At 38.7% G+C, this 21,652-nt stretch overlaps 4 protein-coding genes across 4 annotated transcripts; 2 read left to right on the top strand and 2 right to left on the bottom strand.

Annotated features, from left to right (window-relative positions):
• Nucleotides 1-1,956: 1,956 nt before the first annotated feature.
• On the bottom strand, nucleotides 1,957-3,062 carry LOC106664575. Its single transcript, XM_014390424.2, has 2 exons — nucleotides 2,842-3,062; nucleotides 1,957-2,735 (listed from the first exon to the last, which is right to left on the bottom strand). The coding sequence occupies exons 1-2, from the start codon at nucleotides 2,925-2,927 to the stop codon at nucleotides 2,036-2,038; spliced, it is 786 nt and encodes a 261-aa protein (XP_014245910.1). The 5' UTR covers nucleotides 2,928-3,062; the 3' UTR covers nucleotides 1,957-2,035.
• A 3,685-nt stretch (nucleotides 3,063-6,747) lies between these two features.
• Nucleotides 6,748-7,608, top strand: LOC112127462 (kallikrein 1-related peptidase b9-like). The gene has a single exon (XM_024228503.1). It carries the CDS (start codon nucleotides 6,748-6,750, stop codon nucleotides 7,606-7,608), a length of 861 nt encoding a protein of 286 aa, XP_024084271.1.
• Nucleotides 7,609-14,193: 6,585 nt separating this feature from the next.
• Nucleotides 14,194-15,862, top strand: LOC112127464 (granzyme M-like). Its single transcript, XM_024228512.1, has one exon. It carries the CDS (start codon nucleotides 14,731-14,733, stop codon nucleotides 15,712-15,714), a length of 984 nt encoding a protein of 327 aa, XP_024084280.1. The 5' UTR covers nucleotides 14,194-14,730; the 3' UTR covers nucleotides 15,715-15,862.
• A 1,760-nt stretch (nucleotides 15,863-17,622) lies between these two features.
• LOC106664429 (serine protease SP24D-like) lies at nucleotides 17,623-18,672 on the bottom strand. The gene has a single exon (XM_014390131.1). It carries the CDS (start codon nucleotides 18,563-18,565, stop codon nucleotides 17,636-17,638), a length of 930 nt encoding a protein of 309 aa, XP_014245617.1. The 5' UTR covers nucleotides 18,566-18,672; the 3' UTR covers nucleotides 17,623-17,635.
• Between the last annotated feature and the right edge of the window lie 2,980 nt (nucleotides 18,673-21,652).

A 21,652-nucleotide genomic window follows, 5' to 3' on the forward strand; every position in this document is an offset into this window, starting at 1 on the left:
TTTTTATTAGAAATCTGATAAATATACATGAATAATAATGATAGTACTGTTTATTTAGTAACAAATGTATATGGCTGATGACTCGCCAATACTCGGTGTTGATTCCTGGGTTTTGGGACTCACATCAATCAGAGAATGGTCGTTATGTCCTATGTGACTATGTGAGTGCCCAGATGGTCAGGATCCGGCACTCACATAGTCAAGGGGGTTTTATTATATCTCAGTCCTATTTGAAAGTTTGCCCCCTTCCCAAGGGTTGGTATTAAGTACTTTCTTCATGAGCATTCTTTGGCGCTCTGGTTTTCATAAGTCCCTTTCTTCATCTAGGATAACCCGTCGTTAGTTCCTGGTTTCGATAGTCTTTCAACACCAAGGCCATAGTTACCTCTTTGAGGGTTTTCCCTGCTTTCCCACCAACTAGAATCACCGTCCTGGTGAAACATTATGGTAACAAGTCAATTATTGGTTCAGATATTGATTTATATAACCTGAAATCTGCACTTGTAACCTCGAGTACATAGCGCCTATCACTGCTGGCCGGCAATTGTGCACGATTTGATATTTCTCTATAACCCTCTACTAATCAATTTGAGGGTAGATGGAATACTCGATATTTAGCCATCGGCCCTCTCACAGCACGCCAAAAAATCCATTCACTCTCATTCACAATAAAGCAACACTGTTCCTTCTAAAATCGGAAAAGGAAATTGTCAGACTCGCTGCGGTAGTCAAGCTTAATTCTAATATCAGGTTCCAACGCGCTCTCTACATGGAGCAACATTTCTCTACACAGCGGACATACTGTCATTCATCATTTATTTTGAAACGTTTTATTTTACGTTTGAAATCCAGAAACTTCACAAAATCTTGTTTGCGCACATTTTGGTTAGTTTTTCTAATGCTGTGATGAAATGATCGTTCCCAGATTTTTACACAAGATAAAACTTTAGTTTTTGAAAGTCGCTGGTTTTAAAAAACAAATATGTACATCTGAAAAACAAGTAGAATGGTGTTATTAAAAATAACTAAAAAATACACAAAAAAAAGCGTTTACAATTTTTCTACAATAAAAGGAAAAAAGAAATCTCTACTTACGAGGCTTACTAAGTTAAAAAATTCTGCTACGTTAAGAGAAAGTTTAGGGAAAGAGCCACATAGTATGAGTGTACAGGACGTTAAATTATTATGAGATTTTTGTTTTTTTGTACATGTATAGGTTTAGAAACGGCAAGCAATTATAAGAAAATCGAAAATAACAACGAATAAATATGTGCGTTTAAACAGGAGTCATAGGGATTTAAAGCAAAAATGATTTTTTTCTTGAAATAGACGACAATAAATCCAAATATAAATCCTAATATTTTGCTTTTTTCCATAGTAACATACTGTTAGCTGTCAATGTGTTGCCTCATATGTTGGAATTTATTAAATATGAAGGCCGGAAATCTATTTCCGTTTTAAAGTACATGATAACATTACAGTGCAAGAAATTCGGTTCACTAGTTATACATAGCATACAAAGCCAGAAGGTGACGAAATTTCCTTAAAAAATCAATAAAACGAACGTACTACTTTGAAGTTAGCGTTCTAACTTAAGACAGAATTTTAGATATGGTTCTGGTAAAATATAATCTGAAGAATGTATGTTGTTACATTCCTGGTTCTTAATGAAGAAAATGCGATTTTTGTTTCATCAGTTGAAATTTATGTTGGCAACGTGGGAATTAAAATTAATCTGAAGACTTTGTGCCTGTGTTTAGCTACCGGTTGAAACTAGACAATTTGAGTGACAGCATTATAACGGCAGGTGTGCGTCGAAATGTACGAGTAGAATAGTGTTAATAAAACAATGTAAAATCAGTCAAGATTGCTGATTTTTTAAATTTATCATTTCAAGCTGTATCTCGTATGTAATTCGAGTTGATGTTTCGATCCTTCTAAAGACAAAGCAACACATTAGTTTAGGCAATTTTGTATTGCAAGTTCAAAAGCGTGTCTTGAATATTCGAGAAGATAACACTGCAGCATGGCATTTCTACATTAATCTGTTGAAGGTCAAGTTAGTACAGTTCATAAATCCAGCGAAGGCTATGGCAAGTAATTGACAAATAAAAACGGGCGATATCTTCATGGCGCTACTTTCTTTTTGTTGCCTGCGTATTCTCACCTCGAGGTAGTCAAGAAACGGCCAAACCGCCGTATAAGTGTATGCAACGATTTCTTTTCCGTCAAGCGTGTAGTTGTAATAAACTTTAAATAAACCGAAGACCATTCCTCCGCATACCAAAGGGCTTCCAGAATGACCGAATTTTATGGCATTGCTTTCGGGTTTGCAGCAGATGACGGACCCTTTCTCCTCTGTTGGGATTTTACATCCTTCCTGAGGCAACACGATCATATTCAGGACCATCAGTTGCTTGATTCTTTTCCCCGAGGACGTTCCGTAACCGATCGTCACGCATTTATTCGATTTGACCGTCGAAAAAAAATACGACTGCAAAGATTGAATGGTAAACATTACATACGGCACCGTTTTCATCATGGAGCTTTCTTCGAAATAGTATACTAACGTTACGAGTGCTATGTCGTAGTCACTCACTAAACTTTTGCCTTTACCACTGTAAGTAAAATTTATATGCGGTCTGAAGGCCCGTACTCCGACCTGTTGACCCGTGGTATCGTCCATTGTCACCACCCCCACGATCGCCTTAACTCTATTTAACGGGGCGACATACCTATTGACATAGAAACAATGTGCAGATACTAGGATTTCGTTCAACGATACCAGCGCGCCTCCACAACTTATTGCGCCATCGAAAATAACGAAGAACGGATATTCACCTTGTGTAGCCAATCGCCCGCCGGCTATCTTCATACGTGCGCCTTCTCCAGTGGTCGTGCAAACTATGTACGTTATAAGAAGCCATTTAAATAGACCAGTATAAAAAGCCAGCGTTAGTTATTAAGATTAACACTTATATTTTAGAACAAGAATTTGAAGTTAAAAATAATAATTTGCAGGTGTTAAACTAAATACAATCTCATGTGGAAGCGTTATTTTTAAACCTGATAAATACGTGGAATCATAGATACATATGAATAATTAATCTTTATGTAAGGTATTGGTTCAGATAAAAAAGACAGTGTCACTAGCGGTATTGTATAGCAACCAATACCTTACATAAAGAATAATTAGTTGAAAGACGTTATTTAATCACAATCAGACCACGAACTCTAATGTATTTAATAAGTTAAAATGAAGTATACCTTCACTAAAGCTCTCCTTGGCCATTTCATTTGTCGCTGAGAATCAAATAGATTACACGTCATTTGAAAATGGCAAAAAGGAGGGAAAATTCTAAAAGGTGGGGTTGAGATGGGAAGCTAGTGCCCGAGTGGATCGAAGTCAAGATAGCTCAAGTGGTAGAGGAGCGGCGTATCTAGCCGAAGGTCGTGGGTTCGAATCCCGCTCGTGACACTGGCTTTTTTATCTAATATATAACGGCCGGTGTCTGAAATGGCCCTACTCACCCAAAAAGTAAATAATGAACCGTGTAAATGGAAACTAAAAGATAGAAGTATATCTACTTGGCCTGGAAGTAATATCAACAGTGAAGCCTAAATAAGTTTTTTATTTTAGAATAACATACTGATCATAATTAAATCTCTTGATTTTTAATTAAAATATATTTTAGTACAGCCTGTAATTTGCTAAAAAATATTAAGTAAGGGTTAAAAAAAAAGAAAAGATAATTCTGTTTAAGAAATACTCAGCAGGTTACCTAAAAGGACACCACCTTTAAAGACGCACAGTCATACACATACATAGTTGTAATTTAAAACAAACAAAAGTCATTAGATCATTAAATTAGTTAACTGAACTTTCAGGTTTAATTTGTGAACAGCGATAGTTTACCATCTGTACCCCACCTATATTATTTTTGTGGGGTCGCTTTTTGGAAAAGCATCGAGAGAAGTTTTAGTTTTTGCCTAGATTCTCATGAACCAAAACGTTAATATCTAATCCTCCAGGACAACATTTTACGGCCCATTTTTGTGCCCGACATGTAGCGATAGGTTGCCCAAAGTGTCCCACATAATTGAAGTGTGTCCTCCTTTGGCTCCACATGGTGAGCGAGTAGGAATGCCTAAAAAGGATACCACCTTTAAACCCGCACAGTCACACACATGTAAGTGTGTATGTGTCGGTGCGTGGGTGTAATTCAAAACAAACAAAAGCCCTTAAATCATTAAATTCATTGACTGAAATTTCAGGTTTAATTTATGTACAGCGTTAGTTTAACATCTGTACCCCACATATTTTTTTTTGGGTCGCTTTTCAGAAAAGCGCCGAGAGAAGTTTTAGTTTTTGCCTAGTTTCTGAAGAGCCAAAACGTTTATATCTAATTGTCCAGGACAACATTAGATGTCGTCCCCATTTTTATGCCCCGCATGTAGACATAGGTTGCTCAAAATGTCCCACATAATTGAATAGTATCCTCCTTTGGCTCCATATGGGGAGCGAATAGGAATGCCGCCCGATCTAAGAATTAACCCAGCGAATCTTCGGAGTCCCCTATCCCAATTTATGGAGGAAAGTGGGTAATTCTGTATGTATAAATCTTTGTTTATTGCAGGTAATTCTATTGGTTTTAACTGTTGTGTAAAAATGTATATATATGCGCGTGAACGTGTGTGTGTAGTCAAGAGTGTCGATGACTAATATCAAGTACCGTCTATGTTAGTTACCTATATGCCTGATAAAGGGTGATCGAAGAATATCTCTCCAACTCCTTGCATGAAAGGTAAGTAAAAAAGAGGAAATCGAATAAAAGTAAGCGTGTTCAGGTTAAAACTGCTTGAGTTGGAAGCTTAAATGACTTTGTCGTTGTTCGTCACTTGTGCCTAACTCCGATAGTGGTGGCATAAGACAAAGTCCGCCTAAAACATCTAAATGGGTGATTCTCGCGGCTTGTTTGGCTCGGTATGTACAAACATGTCGCATGTATGTATATGCTTGGTATGTCAGTGTATGTACACAAGTCAGAATTGAACCATATATAAAAAAGGAATAAGCTTAACTATTTCAACTGGCAAGATACTACAATACCATTATATTTAGTGGTCCGATTTAGCAAATGCTTTTTTTTAATTAACATTTTTCTGGTTTTGGTTGAAATGAAAAAGTTAGTGTCACGAGCTTCGAACCCACGAACTTCGGCTGACATTAACTTTTTTATTTCAACCAAAACCATACACAAAAGTGTTAATTAATTGAAAGAAGTAATTTGGTCAATCAGACTACTAAATATTATGGATGTAGTAAACAAAACGAAAGTGGCCACTTCACATGTTTCCGAGAATCGAATCATGAATACTCGACATTTGAAAAATGGTAAAAGGAGTGAAAATTCGAAATTTTGTACGTTAAAATGGGTAGTTGGTGTCCGAATCTTGATAGCTCAAGTGGTTACAGCATCGGCGTATTGAGCGTCGTGGGTTCGAATTCCGCTCGTGACAATAACTTTTTTCATTTCAACCGAAACTTTACATAAAAATTTTGATACTACAATACGTTTTACACAATATGATCAATTAAAATGTCACGGCCGGGATTCGAAACCAGAACCGCTATCATGGCAAAAACTAGTCGAATGCCCTAGCAACTCAACCACAGTAGTCCCTTTATTTTAAATATTGATGTTTTTTTGTTTTTGCACTAGTATTTATTTTTTAATGTCAGATCGGATTGTGCGCCAAGGGACAGATGAAGTCGATAATAAAGTTTTACTTATACACAGCGAATAGGAATGCCGCCCGATGTAAGAATTAACCGAGCGAATCTTCGGAGTCCCCTATCCCAATTTCTGGAGGAAAGTGGGTAATTCTGTGTGTATAAATCTTTGTTTATTACAGGTAATTCTATTGGTTTTAACTGTTGTGTGAGAATGTATATATAGGCTTAAATGACGTTGTCGTTGATCGTCACTTGTGCCTAACTTCGATAGTGGTGGCATAGGAGCAAGTTCTGACGTAAAACATCTAATCGGGTGATTCTCGCGGCTTGTTTGGCTCCGTATGTACAAACATGCCGCATGTACATGAACGGTATGTGATGTATGTACACAAGGGCATATATGGTCAGAATTGAACCATATATACAAAAAGAATATGCCTTAACTTTTTCAACTGGCATGATTGAGTTAAGCGTATATTTGGAGTCCCGCTATTTTGGAGAGTCAGATAACTTTTCGCCTCATGAAAAACTAGGCAAAAATAAAAGTTTGTGCTTTGGGTCGTTTGCCGAAAACACCAATAAAAATATATAGGGAGAACAGAAGTTAAACTCACCTTGTATAATTCTTTCATAAAGAGCTGTCCTGTTTTTTTTGTTTACAAAAGACGTTATGCTCCAAATTTTTCCACAGAGTCGGCGTTTAGAGTTTGTGGCATCAGGTGTGCTGGTTTCATATGCTTATTTGCTTAATTAGCACACCGGTTGATATGGAACTTTCTCAGATACTCTTTGAGTCTGGAAGTTGGTATCTAATTAGATTTTTTTTCATTTTGAAAATTTGTTTCTTTGAAGAAATAAAGTGGCAAAATTAGTAGAACGCACTACGCTAATGTATCACATATGAACAATACAAATAAACCATTATCATATGCTTTTTATTTCTGAGTATTGCTAAATTTAGAAAGCTGGAGTTTAAAACGATTTCGTTAACATGGTTGATTTTTTCGGGGATGTTTTGCAGTGGCCTTGTCAAAAGTGCAGAATATGAAAAAAAAATTATAAGGCGGAGAGCTCATCAAGGAGAATTTCCGTACATTGTTTGCATCCGGAGCAAGTACTACAAGTGCGGCGGTGTCCTCGTCAAGTTGAACAATGCGCTGACTGCGGCCAGTTGCTTCCAACTAAAGAATGAGAGGGACAGGAAGACATTGGTAGCGATAGGGGGCACTGTCCACCTTCAGGATAGAACCGGACAAGAGATTGTAATTTCGTCCTTCATTAAGCATGAAAAGTTTCTTTACATAGAGAATAATAATATCGTCGAGACTCATTACGATATCGGACTGGCAACGTTACTATACTCGTTCGAAGAGAACCCCAACTTGCAACCTTATGGGTCTTTTCCGTTTGAGACTGCAGAGGAGATGAAGACCTATTTACTTGATATCGCCAACCAGGGTAGAAGGTGTGTGACTGTGGGTTATGGATTTTTAACGAAAAAATTGGCCGAGGCACCATATTTACACGTTGTCGAGGTAAATATTTTGCTGAACGATAGTTGTAATAAGGTAGAAAACAAAACGGATCCAGTTATATGTACGAAAGCCGTTCGAAAAGAGACGAACACGACTGGCAATTATGCCAATAATGGCAAAGGCAATCCGCTCATTTGCAATGGTAAAATCCTTGGTATCGATCGTGGCTTCTCCATCGAAGAGGATCGTGTTATAATCATATTTACGCCGATTTGGCCGTACCTGAATTACTTTAAATTACCTCTGGCAATTTCGTCCGGAAATGTTTCAGTGCAAAGTGTCGTTCTTCAAGCCTCTCTTTTAACCCTAGCCGTAATTTATGTAGTCAGACAATAAAATATTATTTTCCCATTTTCTTCATTCTTCGTCCTAAAGTTTATGAAAGTGCGCACGTTTAGAGATGTTTCAGACATGACCAACTGCTTGATTCATGATTCACTGCTGTTCACGGAAAACCTAAAGTTCAACTGATCACATTTTTTTAATTTTCAATAAACTTATTTTCTCAAATGGCGTTTTCCGATCTATTCATCAGCTTTGAATCATTTGTTTTAATTTTTAAAACTTTATTATCGACTTCATCTGTCCCTTGGCGCACAATCCGATCTGACATTGGAAAATAAATACTAGTGCAAAAACAAAAAAACATCAATATTTAAAATAAAGGGACTACTGTGGTCGAGTTGCTAGGGCATTCGACTAGTTTTTGCCATGATAGCGGTTCTGGTTTCGAATCCCGGCCGTGACATTTTAATTGATCATATTGTGTAAAACGTATTGCAGTATCAACATTTTTATGTAAAGTTTCGGTTGAAATGAAAAAAGTTATTGTCACGAGCGGAATTCAAACCCACGACGCTCAATACGCCGCTGCTCTATTCACTTGAGCTATCATGACTCGGACACCAACTCCCCATCTCAATCTACAACTTTTCGAATTTTCACTCCTTTTATTATTTTTCAAATGTCGAGTATTCAGGATTCGATTCTCGGCAACATATGAAGTGGCCACGGGGTTAGTGAAGTTATATTTCGTTTTATTTACTAAATCCGTAATATTTAGTAGTCTGATTGACCAAATTACTTCTTCCAATTAATTAACACTTTTGTGTACGGCTTTAGTTGAAATGATAAAGTTAATGTCAGCTGAAGTTCGTGGGTTCGAAGCTCGTGACACTAACTTTTTCATTTCAACCAAAACCAGAAAAATGTTAATTAAAAAAAAAGCAATTTGCTAAATCGGACCACTAAATATAATGGTATTGTAGTATCTTGCCAGTAGAAATAGTTAAGCTTATTACTTTTTATATATGGTTCAATTCTGACTTGTGTACATACACTGACATACCAAGCATATACATACATGCGACATGTTTGTACATACCGAGCCAAACAACCCGCGAGAATCATCCAATTAGATGTTTTAGGCGGACTTTGTCTTATGCCACCACTATCGGAGTTAGGCACAAGTGACGAACAACGACAAAGTCATTTAAGCTTCCAACTCAAGCAGTTTTAACCTGAACACGCTTACTTTTATTCGATTTCCTCTTTTTTACTTACCTTTCATGCAAGGAGTTGGAGAGATATTCTTCGATCACCCTTTATCAGGCATATAGGTAACTAACATAGACGGTACTTGATATTACGTCATCGACACTCTTGACTACACGCACACGTTCACGCGCATATATATACATTCTCACACAACAGTTAAAACCAATAGAATTACCTGCAATAAACAAAGATTTATACATACAGAATTACCCACTTTCCTCCAGAAATTGGGATAGGGGACTCCGAAGATTCGCTGGGTTAATTCTTAGATCGGGCGGCATTCCTATTCGCTCCCCATATGGAGCCAAAGGAGGATACTATTCAATTATGTGGGACACTTTGAGCAACCTATGTCTACATGCGGGGCATAAAAATGGGCCATAAAACGTTGTCCTGGACAATTAGATTTAAACGTTTTGGTTCATGAGAAACTAGGCAAAAAATAAAAATTTACCTCTTTCGGCGGTTTTCCCAAAAGCGCCTGTTTACGCCAGAGAGAATTTTATATATTTAATTTTGTTTATTTTATCTAATTTCTATGGAGACGAAAAACAAAAAATGGTGTAGGGGTCCAGCTATAGCCGCGTGGTTAGCGTGAGAGACTCTCGGCTTGTAGACCCCGCGGACGTGGGTTCGATTCCCGCCGTCGTCTCTGGCCTTTTATTGACGATACCCTTCCCCCCCAAAACGAATACGCATAACATATTGTCTGGCAGTGGCTAATATGCAGAGTACATAAAGCTATTAAAAAAAAAAAATACTGCTACGGCTGTTGTGAGTCGCTGTGTCTGCGATATAATGCTCTGCGAAATTTTTGACTTTCCTGATACCCCCTGAATTTACCCATGTGGAGAAGTGTATCTGAGAATGAATAGCTTTAATGTGGATCTGTGCCGGTCACATAATCTCGGATTCGTCCCTCAAGATGACTGGTCGGGATGGTGTCGACTCGTTCGGCGCTTGCTTGGTCTTTTCTATCCACCCAGGGAGCCATAGCCCACTTAATGTGGGACTATGGTGACAATGCGTGGTACAGTGTGGCCAAAGTGGGGGGGGGGGTGCAACCTGAAAAGGTGAGCCTCCTGTCCTCGGTCACTTCCCTTTCTTAATCCAGGTCCTTCGTACTTCTTTGAGACATCTCCCAACCCTTGGATTCAAGGGGGGTATCCTGGCACAACATTATGTTGTAGTCTTGGGAGCGTGGCAACCTCTCTAAAGCACAAGCTGGATTCGTGCCGGCCTCCGGGTCGGCAGCGGACGGCGGGTGCTTTATTCGAGCCCCACGAGGGTTAAAGTACCAATCCTGTATGCATAGACGGGGAAGGGTGCATAACCATCTGAACTACTGGGTAGCATAAAATGTTCCAAGTCCAGCCCTGCTGCATGGGAATGGACTCGTAGTGGCTTAGTGGCGATGCTCCTGGCGAGAACTTAGTGTGAACCTGTTGCTTGGAGGTACCGTTCGTGGTTTCCTTCCGAGTGCAGTATTCTTCTAGTGGGCGGTTAGAAATTCCATTTTAAACAAAATCGCGGCCGGAGCGGATCCGGAAGTTTCTTATGCTGGAGGAGCCCCAATACTCTGGGAGATAGAGTCGCCTTCTCTATCTAGGGAGCCGGCGGGACGACCCAGCCTGATGCATTTCAGCCATCCGAGGTTACCCTTTGCCGTGCAGCACACGGTCTGGTGCTTAATGCAGGCCCATCCACTCGGAATGAACAAGCGGAGGGTGAGGTCCGTCTTGGCCTTCTACACCAACGCTTGCGGCTGTAACCACCCGGTCGTGAGCTCAGGTGTGTCATCCCTCATCTTGAGAATTAAAACGTCCGGTAGGGCCAAAAAGGCTAGGTACGGACGTTAAAGCTCCTCATGTCCTTTTAAGGGCCCTGAGTAAATACGGGAAGCAATGTCCTGATACAAAGTTCAGGACATGGCTAGAACAGTTTGTGAATGGAATCAAACAAATCACTGAGGTTCTTATGCTCCCGCCGAAAATTTGTTAATATTGCACACTTCCTGGCTAGTTGGACTGAAATGATTCGAAAAAAAATACATAGAACAAATAGCACTTGGATGTTTACAGTTAGATTCGTAAAAAACCCTTATCTTTTTGAAGACAAACTGCAGCAAGCATCCGACATTACTTGAAAACGCAATTATCGAGTTAATGGGGTTTAAATTCAAAAGGATGAGACTCCTGTGAAGCACACACAGCCGTTGAGCCAGTTCCCCCCACGCCTTGTATAATCTCATCTAATCCACCTCTGGAGAGAGATTATCACGGTTTGACGCTTTCACCCGGGCCAATGAGCCAGCCATGGCGACTTCAAAGAAATCGTCGGATGGCGTCTTCGATCGAAACAGAATCACGATTCAGGTCATTTGGATAACTTCAAAGAGTAGTTTTATGATAGGTGAAGGTTCCCTCTTTGAAACTGATGAAATACAATTTCGAAAACAAATGAACAGTGGCACTGAATGGATTAGAAAAGCTGAGAATTGCTGTATTTCATGTTAACCGCTTCTAATATATTCTTCTGAACCTATTGCAACCGCATTAGTCTTTTGAACGTAATAAACGGTACCTGTTTTTAGTTTTTAATTTATAGGTTGAGAAGTTTTTGAAAAACTAACTACGAAGAAGTTACACTACTAAGATAACACATCGCAACATTAACACCCGATAATTATAAAAAAAGAATTAGAAACTATTAAAACTTTAGTAAAAAACAATGGACATCAAGAAATATTTATTGATAGGTTGCTAGATAAAAGAATAAAAAAGTTAACTATAAAAGAAGCAACAATAGGGCTCAACCACCCCACCATAAATGAATCCATTAGTTTTCCGATGTTTGCCATATATTGGTGAATTAAAAAAGTAGCTAAAATTCTTAGACGAGAAGGTTTTAAAATGGCTTTTAGAAGTACGGGTTTTCTTAAAAACACCCTCTCAAAACCTAGAGATAAAGTAGACAACTTGGCAAAAAGCGAGGTTTACAAACTTAATTATAACGATTGCGACATTAAATATATAGGTCAAAGAGGTGGAGAAATAAAAACGAAACTTCAGGAGCCTAAATCGAACAAATTTTCGGAATTTAAGGACCATCTAAAACAAACAAAACACGATTTCAATTTAAATTTAAATACAAGAGTGTTGCATAGTTTCAACAAAGGGAGGGAACTAAATTGGTTGGAGAAATTTGAAATTAAAAAATGTAAAATTGAACATTGAGTTAAATGCATTAATATTAAGGCGGATTTTGATCTACCTCCTATTTTAAATATGTACATAAATAATATTAGACGTACATAAATATAAAAAAATAAAAAATAAAATAAAATAATAAAATAAAAATAAAACAATAATAAAACAAAAATAAATTTTTTTACGAGGGTTCGTAACAGCAGAGGTTATATTAACCATCGGGGTGCCGGTGATTTTGAAAAAAAGCCCATTTGTAAGTACGTCGGGTTCGAATGCAGGGCCGCTGGAATTGAACCCGGGACCTTTACCATGAGCGCCGTGTCAACGCCTAAACCGTTGCGGCCGCCGTTGCACGTGCTTTCTTATTTCACAATGGAATGATCAAAATTTGGTTATACTTTATAGAATTTTTTTTAAAAAATAGGTTATTCAAAACCTCCTTTACTGAGGCTTAAGAATCTATATTTTATGAGGTTTATTGAAAAATTTGAAGAAATGTGGGTTCTTATAAAATTAATAATCGTTTCGGATCTCTTTATTTTGGTAGGGCATTTTCTCTCAATAAACGAAACTGAAAATGCAATAATCGTTTATAATACACTAGAAAGTCAAGTGTCTTAAAGTCAGCGTCTTAAAAATGAACAGTATTGATTCCATCCTATGTATCATAATTTATACTGTCGACTTTCTTTGGGGGACTTGATAGAGCAATTTTGTCTTCCAACCCGATAGGGATAAAAGAGGCGGCCACAAGGCCTACTGCACCTTGACCTAAATAGATCTATTGTGCTCCTCTGTTAATTATAACTCACTGGCCAGCTTCAGGCTATTAACCAGCCTCCACAGCTTTGCCTTGGTGTAGGATCTTGCTTGTGGTTTTTTGTCCTAGTTGCAAGAACCTGCACCTACACATACCTTCACAGAAACATAAATTGTGTTCTGCGGTCCTCTCCTTTTCCTGGCAGAATCTGCACAGTCAGGAGTTATACACCGTTATACACCCGGTCTCACGGGATACGGCGGATGCTATGATTATGCTGAAAAGTCCCTCGAATGCGTGAGTAGAGGCGGATGGGAACGGGTAGTGAATCGGTTGCTCCTACTCGAGTATGCTTTGCACGTAGGTGTATGCGGAGCTCGATTGGAGGCTTTTACCGTAGGCGGTGGTTAGCAATTACACTTTAAACGAAACCGCGGCCGGAGAGGATCCGGTAGTTTCTACGTTAAAGAAGCCCCGATACTCTGGGAGATAGAGTGGCCTTCTCTATCTAGGGAGTGCGCGGGAGACCGAGCTGATGTATTTCGGCTTAGGTAGCCCTTTGCGCGGGCATACGGTCTGATGCTCAATGCAGACCCGACCACTCGGAATGGGCAAGCGGGGAGCGAGGTTGCCTTGGCCCTTCGTGGCTGAGCTGCCTCTACACCAATGCAGTAACACTATTCTGTCGTATGCGGAGGTGCGTCAGCTCTCATCTTGAGAATCGAAACGTCCGATAAGGAATAGGGTAGGTGCGGTTAAAGATCCTCACTGTCCTTTTTACGACGACCGAGTATGCGGGAATGTATTGCCCCGTCAGGAGTCCAACCAGAATTCTAGCCTGAAGAAATCCTTAAGGAGAACAGCCCTCTGTATATGACCTAGATGACCTAGTTATCTACACTTTGAAACCTTCCTCTGAAAGTTATAGTATTTTTGACAATATATAATACCATCCTACACTATACTCTTTTATGGAGGTATTCCGTAGTCTCGTCCCTACAGCTCACTGACCTCCCAACTGCGTCCTTCCTATAGGCCCAGCTGTGTTCAGAACCCTAACCCAATGATTGGATGGGTGCCTGGATGTTATAGACTTATAGAGAATGGCACCTAAGCATTCTTTATGAAATTACCCGGTTTTAATCCATTGCTTATTCCCTGTAATAATATTTAATTCGACTTCAGCAAATACAAGCCACGCCCCACAAAGGAACATTCTTGGTCCCAACCTGTATTTGTTCCTGATTTTTCTACACATTCCAACGCCACAATTAACGATATGACACGCAATACACCGTCTAAGAACATAGTAAACTTATCAAAGAGTGGTGTAATAAGTAGAGGGCAAGAATGAAAGAAGAAAAATACAAACAGTGTACATCTACATTGAAAAAACGTGTTTGCCTTACATGGTACATCAACAAATAGGAACTATCGTCGAGTTAAGTCTTATACTTAGACTAGGTCTTGCATGTCATACCTAGATAACGGGTTGAATCCAAGATTTTTAAGTTCGAAATCTGAGTCGACCTTCAAAACTCCACCAAGTTATCCAGTATCCAGCCCATCGTATTGTCGTGAACTGTCAAAGCTCGTTACCACGTCGTCAGCGTCAGAACTGATCCGTTCCTGATGCCAAAAGTTTCACAGTAGTATTTCGATCCATCCTAACCCTACCGCCTAAGCTCTCTATACTTTTTGCCATCTTGAGAAAATGGTCTCGAAAGACACACTGGTCTCTTAATCCTTCGGGTCGTGCAATGCTCGCCATACCGTCAGTGTTATGACCGAGAGAAACAGATATTATGCAATAGTTGTATTATGTATGAGTATGTACACCCTCAAAATAAAATAGTTTAAAAATTAAGAAAAACACAACTATTCACTTAGCACAGAAATGAACCTATACGGTATAATTATTTAATCCAACACATGAATCCAAGGCACGATATAACAGTTAACATATGCTTTTATCTGAATGTTCCCATGTTTATGAATTCTTTTTCAAGTCAATTATCATGTTCATCAAGAAAACATGCGTTATTATTATGCGCTATTCTTTTTCTGTTGTCGGTTTGCAGTGTGATCGGAGTGAATGAGCTAGAATCCAAGATAATCGGTGGACGCAGAGCTCACCAGGAAGAATTTCCGTATGTAGTATGCGTTCGAGGTCAATTCCTATGCAGCGGTGTACTTGTGGATTTGAAGACGGTGCTGACTGCGACCCGTTGCTTTTATCGTGCGAATAGGTTGGTATCTTTGAGCAAAGTGCAAGTAATCGCCGGTGCAGTCAATCTGGCTGACTCGACTGCACAGACAATCGGCGTATCGACCTTAATCAGACATGAAAAATATCTCTTCATAAGAACCAACAGTTCCTACCGGACCGAGTACGACATAGGCATGGCACGCTTACTGTTTTCCTTCGAAGAGAGTCCGACGCTGAAACCTTATTCCGTATTTCCCTTTCATTCGGCAGAAGAGATGGAAGATTCTTTTCATGAAACTCAAAAAGCGGGCTCTAGATGTTGGATGATAGGTTTCGGATTGATTGGAACCAAGAAATTAGTTTATTCCATGCAAGTTATCGAGATATATATTTTGCCTGATTCGGGTTGTCAAAATATATCCGGGAATGTAAATGAACCTGTCATTTGCGCCCAGTCCGCTGAACCAGAAAAGGTTAGGGCGATCGGTGGCGATTTCGGCAACCCGCTCGTCTGCGGAAGAAGATACTTTGGTGTGGATCGAGACGCCATCACAATAAACAACATATCTACAATTATCTTCACACCGATTTGGCCATACTTGGAGTACTTTAATTTAAACCTGAAATCGTCGGGAACAGTTCCATCGCTTCGTATCTTTTGGTGTTTGACAGGTTTTCTAATCCTTGCCATAATATATCAATTGTAGTTCTAAATAAATATGTATGCATTTTCCACGCGTTAAACTATCACAGTCATCTAAAGTTTCTAATAAATTTTTTTTTAGCGTCCAGGGCTAATCCTTAACTACCAACATATGATACTGTACTTTAAATGTTGGTAAGAACAAAACACAGACAAATTGAGCACTTGATTTCACTGAGGTCGGTGTAAATTATAAATTTGAAAATAATATTTACATCTGGAGTGGGGGGCAAATAATACATGAATTCGTCCAATTGGCCTTTCTGCAATAATTTTTGAAGAATAATCTTATAAAAAATTATACACACGTAATAGTTTTGAGGATTCCCCATAGGATTTGCGGGGTGTTGAGACCCCTCGACTAAGTCAAATGCATAGAAAAAGTGGGAAACAATAGAAAAAGCGAGTGTGTGACGGAGAAATAGAAAGGGAGATAGGGAAAACTGAGGGATTAAGAAAGATAATGATATAGAATTTAAAAGAGAGAGAGAGAGAGAGAGAGAGAGAGAGAGAGAGAGAGAGAGAGAGAGAGAGAAAGAGAGAGAGAGAAAGAGAGAGAAGAGAGAGAAGTAGAGTCCAGAGAGAGAGAGAGAGAGAGAGAGAGAGAGAGAATGAGACAGAAAAGCTGAGTCAGTGTGTGAGAGCGAGGGAAGGAGAGTCAGAGAGGGAGCGAGGGAGTAAGGGAGAGAGAGAGAGAGAAAATGAGAGAGAAAAGCTGAGTGAGTGTGTGAGAGAGATAGAGTGAGAGAATGAGACAGAAAAGCTGAGTCAGTGTGTGAGAGCGAGGGAAGGAGGTCAGAGAGGGAGCGAGGGAGTAAGGGAGAGAGAGAGAGAGAAAATGAGAGAGAAAAGCTGAGTGAGTGTGTGAGAGAGATAGAGTGAGAAGGAGTGTCAGAGAGGTAGAGAGGGAGAGTGAGAGAGAGCGAGAGCGAGAGAGAAAGGGAGAAAGAAGATGGAAATGGAGGGATGAAGAGTGAATTAGAGAAATTGCGTACATTCACGGCGCCAAGTTCATCAGTTTCGCACGAACGGCATGTCGTGATGGTTTAGTCTAATGTCTGAGCCGTGATAGTATTCTCTTCGTTTTTAAACCAAATNAAGAGAGAGAAAGAAGTGAGAGAGTGGGATAGGAGAGATAAAGAAAGAGAGAGGAGTGAGAGAAAGCGAGATAGATAGAGAGAGAGGAGAAAAAAGACTTTTAAAGGTTAAGTGCCATTTTTCTTTGGTATGAAGTACTATGAAATGCAGGCTATGTATAATTTGTCTTTTTGGTTTTAAAAGAAGGAAAATCACACTATAAGAACACTTACAAATAACGGTAATAATAAAAATAAATAAATAAAATAGAGAGAGAGAGAGAGAGAGAGAGAGAGAGAGAGAGAGAGAGAGAGAGAGAGAGAGAGAGAGAGAGAGAGAGAAAGAAAGCGAGAAACCACAAACCCACCGCTGATGATAGCGAGAAAAACCTAAGAGGACCTACACACACACATTCGCACACACACGTACACAAACAAACACACACACTCTTTCTCACTCTCTCTTTGTATTATTCTTTCACTCACTCTCTCAAACTCCCTCTCTTTGTCGCTCTATGTTTTTCTTTCTGTCTACCATTCTCGTCCTCCCTTCTTTACATCTTTTCACCCACAAGAAACGAGTAGGGATGCGGCCAATTAGAATGAAAGACCCTTCGTTGAGCTTCATGTCAGGAGTTGGTTAACCCATGCAATAGGGATTTGATTTCAGAATGATAAAATCGATATCATCACTGATCGAACCAGACCGAACATGACAAATGGACTCCATATGTTTCATTCAGTGCGTTTCAGTATATAATTGATTCATTCACACTTCCAGGGCCAAACCGCGTCTAGGTTCAGAGGTGTTGTTGCTTGTATGAAAAAAAGAGATATAAAGCATTTATGTTAGTGTATTACCCGATTGATTGTAGTGACGAAAATAAATGAAAACAGGACGAGATTAAATGTGTGTTCGTGTAAGTAAGAAGTGGCGACATTTAATTCCAAGCCGAAATAATTGACGTACGGCCAGATCACCGTGACGATGGCACCTTCGTACTCTTTCTGGTCGATCTTGTATTTGGAAGGCCCTTTGTTCAAGCCGAAGAATTTGCCCTGGCATGCAAATGTAGTGCCAGCATCGCCATCAGTTATGCCCTTGTCCGCAGATCTTCTTGTCGCGATGCAAACCTCGTTAGCTTCCATGCCCGGGGCAGTACGACATTCGCGTTGAGGAAGTACTCTCATTTCGACCATTTTCAAGCTTTCTGCACCCCCTGACACTTCATCTGAGACGAAAGCGCCTGTGTTGCCCCAGCCCAATCCGACGCAAGAAGTGTCTTCCTCGATGATAGTGTACAAGGCGTCTTTTAGGCCTTCCGGTTTACTCGAAGCATAGACCGCAGTTTTCACATTTGCGCTTTGAACGAACGCTTTTTCGAGAGCGCCTATCGCTATGTCGTGTCCACTGCCTTTCCCCGTGTATTTTTCGTGCGTTTTGAAACGGGCTAATTTCGACTCCTGATAGCCCGTCTCTTTTGGATCCGCGATGCTCAAAGCACCCGCTATTACCGTTACAGTCGACGCTTCGACTTTTTGATCTCCGTTATAAAAACAACTTGCGGCCGTTATGATCGCATCCAGCTTCACCAGCGTCCCTCCGCATCTCGCATGACTCTTCAGGGCGACGGTGTATGGAAATTCACCTTTGCTCGCATACTGACCCCCTATTATTTTTAAGTCGCCATCCCCTAAGTCTTTTCCAGCGTCATCCTGCGATACGACATTGTCAAACAGAAAAGCCAAACAAAAGATTGTGTTAGCGACAAGCCTCATATTATACAGCAATTTGAGAAAAACTGCTCTAATTTCAATTTCACAACTTAATCCTTCCTACATAAGAAGAATGTGCTCCATTTTTTCTAAATTAACAATCACATGTTAAATTTACCGTATTGGACTAAACTGCAATACGAATGTGTAAACATTTCAAAAAGATACTTTAATATTAGTAATGTTCATTATGATATAATTTTTACATCCATTACAGTTCGTGGTCCGACTGACCAATTAAAATTTTTCAATTAATGTTTATGAAAGGTCTTGGTCGACATAAAAAAGTCAGTGTCACGAGCGGGATTCGACCCCACTCGGATACCAACTTGTCATCTCAACTTCACCTCTCGAATTTTCCATCCTTTTTGCCATTTATTTGACACCAACTTTTTTATCTCGAACAATATCTTTCATAAATATTAATTAATAGAAAAATGTTAATTGGTCAATCGGACCACCAACTGTAATGTATTTAATAATTAAACTGAAGGATATCTTCACGAGAGCAAGAGGCATTTCATTTGTCGCCGAGAATCGAGTAGGTTACACAGCATTTGAAAAATGTCAAAAAGGAGGGAAAATTCAAAAAGTTCGAATCCCGCTCGTGACACTGACTTTTTATCTCGACCAATACCTTTCATAAATATTAATTAATTGAAAAAAATTATGTAATTTATATACAGGGCGTCAACTTACTTGTGTCACCTCTGTATTTCTGAAAAACTGCTTAACCTTTTTTATTTTTTTAATTACCTTTGTTCAAATATATACATTATGTAATGAGAGAGAAATATTCATGATATTCATCTCTATTGTTGCTCTCCTATCCTTCTGAATAGTTATTTATGAACCATTCATAAGGAGCTACTCGTGTCATCTCCGCTTCAATCGCCTTACTGGGTTCTGGAGATGGGTAATATTGTACATAGATCGAGCTAATGTGTCTCGATGTGAGGATAGTTTTTCATGGAATTTGGAAAATTTAGTGAGAATGAATTTATTAACGAAGGGGATTTTGAGGCCGTTGCGAACTTGTGTAGAAGTACAAAGTAGAGAGCGTAGACTAAGATGTGACTATGTGTTTGGAAGGACGCACTTTAGTTTGTTCAGAAGACTCACATACATCACACGGAAAAAACTGCTCAACCTAGAACAAAAAGTCAAAAAACATTAACTATTAAAAAAAATAAAAAAAAAAATTTAAATTAAACGTTCATTACAAACATCTTGAGGAGTAAAACTCATAGGTGTGTAGACCGCAGACAAAACATACAAGTAATTATCTTCTATTACTAATTAGAACGGATATATTTATATAGATCTATGATGATGTTTTATTAGGTCACTGCGTAATGTAGATTGTGGTAGATAAAAAAATGGATAGATGAATATATCGAGAGTGTGCACATATATGGTAAATAGAGTTAGTTCATTCGTTTATGGCCATTCGTAAGAGTTATTTATTGAATCCTAAACAATTTCCTGCAATAAAGTGATAATTATTAATAAATTTTACCAAGATATAGATAAAGAGAAATATTGTTAGATGGCTTATAAAACAAGATAAATAGAAATAAAGAAAGAGTTAAAGAAAATGAGAAAGGTAATGAAAGTGAAAAAAAGAATGAGAGAGAGAGAGAGAGAGGAGAGGGAGAGAGAGGGAGGGAGACAGAGAGAGGGTGAGAGGAGAGGGAGATAAGAGGTAACATAGAAATGGAGGGATAAAGAGTGAAAAGGATAGTGCGGAAATTCACGGCGCGGAGTTCAGCAGGTTCGCAAGACAGGCACGTCGTGATGGTTTAGTCTATTGTCTGAGCCGTGATTGTGTCTTTTCATTTTTAACCGAAATTTTTAAGTAAATGTGTATAAATAGAACGCGAAAGAGGGGGCGAGCGAGAGAGAGAGGGAGAGAGAGAGAGAGAGAGAGAGTGAAAGAGAGAGGGGAAGAGGGAGCTAGAGAGAACATAGAAATAGAGGGATAAAGAGTTAAATATAAAGCGCGGACATTCACGGCGCGAAGTTCATCATGTTCGCACGAACGGCACGTCGTGATGGTTTAGTCTAACGTCTGAGCCGTGAGTGTATCTTAATTTTTAATCCAAATTTTGAAGTAAATGTGTATAAATAGAAGGCGAAAGATAGATAGATTGATAGATAGATAGATAGAGATATCGGGTTGTCCGGAAAATAATGCAGGATTTTAAGTTTTCATTAAAAAAAATCTATATAAAATATTCTGTTTACGTTTACAGGATTACTCATTNAGATTTTTTTGTTTAATACCAAAATCCTGCATTATTTTCCGGACAACCCAATAGATAGATAGATAGATAGATAGATAGATAGATAGATAGATAGATAGATAGATACATAGATAGATAGATAGATAGATAGATAGATAGATAGAGATAGAGATAGAGAGAGAGAGAGAGAAAGAGAGAGAGAGAGAGTGAAAGAGAGAGAGAGTGAGAGAGAGTGAGAGAGAGTGAGAGAAAGAAGAGATTGATTGATTAATTAATCATCGCTTTATTTAACAATCGCTCAAGGTTTGATCTCTAGGACCACTCTTACACCTAAAGTGTAATTCGATTTTATAAACTTTACTCAATCTTCTATACAGAAAAACGTGAACAAATTAATTATCTCTTACAAACGGTATACTTGTTTACAGTGGATTAGCACATTAAAAAAAATTATCTTTAAATTATAACAAACGTATCTTCTGTCAGAAAATAAAACAAACAATAGACATTTGTAAGGGTTTAACATTATAAACGTAAGTGTCCGTTGTAAAGATACATCATCAACATCTTAACATGACAATGTTTGTACTTCATTGAGGAAAAAAAAATTAATATTACAGTTTAATACTTTTGTACGTATTTTGATATAAAATAATTATTTTAGTTTTTTCTAAACATACTTATTTTGTTACAATGCAGAATTTCAATTGGTAATTTTGAATACACTCTTGCACTTTTAATTGCACAAGAATCATTAAATATTGTGATTGTATGTTTTATAATTTGTAATTGCTTCGTTTTATATTTAATGTTTATATTATGTATATCAAATCTTTATTTTATA

Source organism: Cimex lectularius, unplaced genomic scaffold (assembly GCF_000648675.2).
Source record: "Cimex lectularius strain Harlan isolate CLEC.00 unplaced genomic scaffold, Clec_2.1 scaffold220, whole genome shotgun sequence".
Taxonomy (NCBI): domain Eukaryota; kingdom Metazoa; phylum Arthropoda; class Insecta; order Hemiptera; family Cimicidae; genus Cimex; species Cimex lectularius.

Coding starts and splice junctions, on each gene's coding strand:
- LOC106664575 (XM_014390424.2), bottom strand. CDS start 2,927: ATGGCTTCTTATAACGTACATAGTTTGCACGACCACTGGAGAAGGCGC. Junction 2,736..2,841: donor CGGGCGATTGGCTACACAAG/GTGAATATCCGT, acceptor CTATGTCAATAG/GTATGTCGCCCCGTTAAATA.
- LOC112127462 (XM_024228503.1), top strand. CDS start 6,748: ATGTTTTGCAGTGGCCTTGTCAAAAGTGCAGAATATGAAAAAAAAATT.
- LOC112127464 (XM_024228512.1), top strand. CDS start 14,731: ATGAATCCAAGGCACGATATAACAGTTAACATATGCTTTTATCTGAAT.
- LOC106664429 (XM_014390131.1), bottom strand. CDS start 18,565: ATGAGGCTTGTCGCTAACACAATCTTTTGTTTGGCTTTTCTGTTTGAC.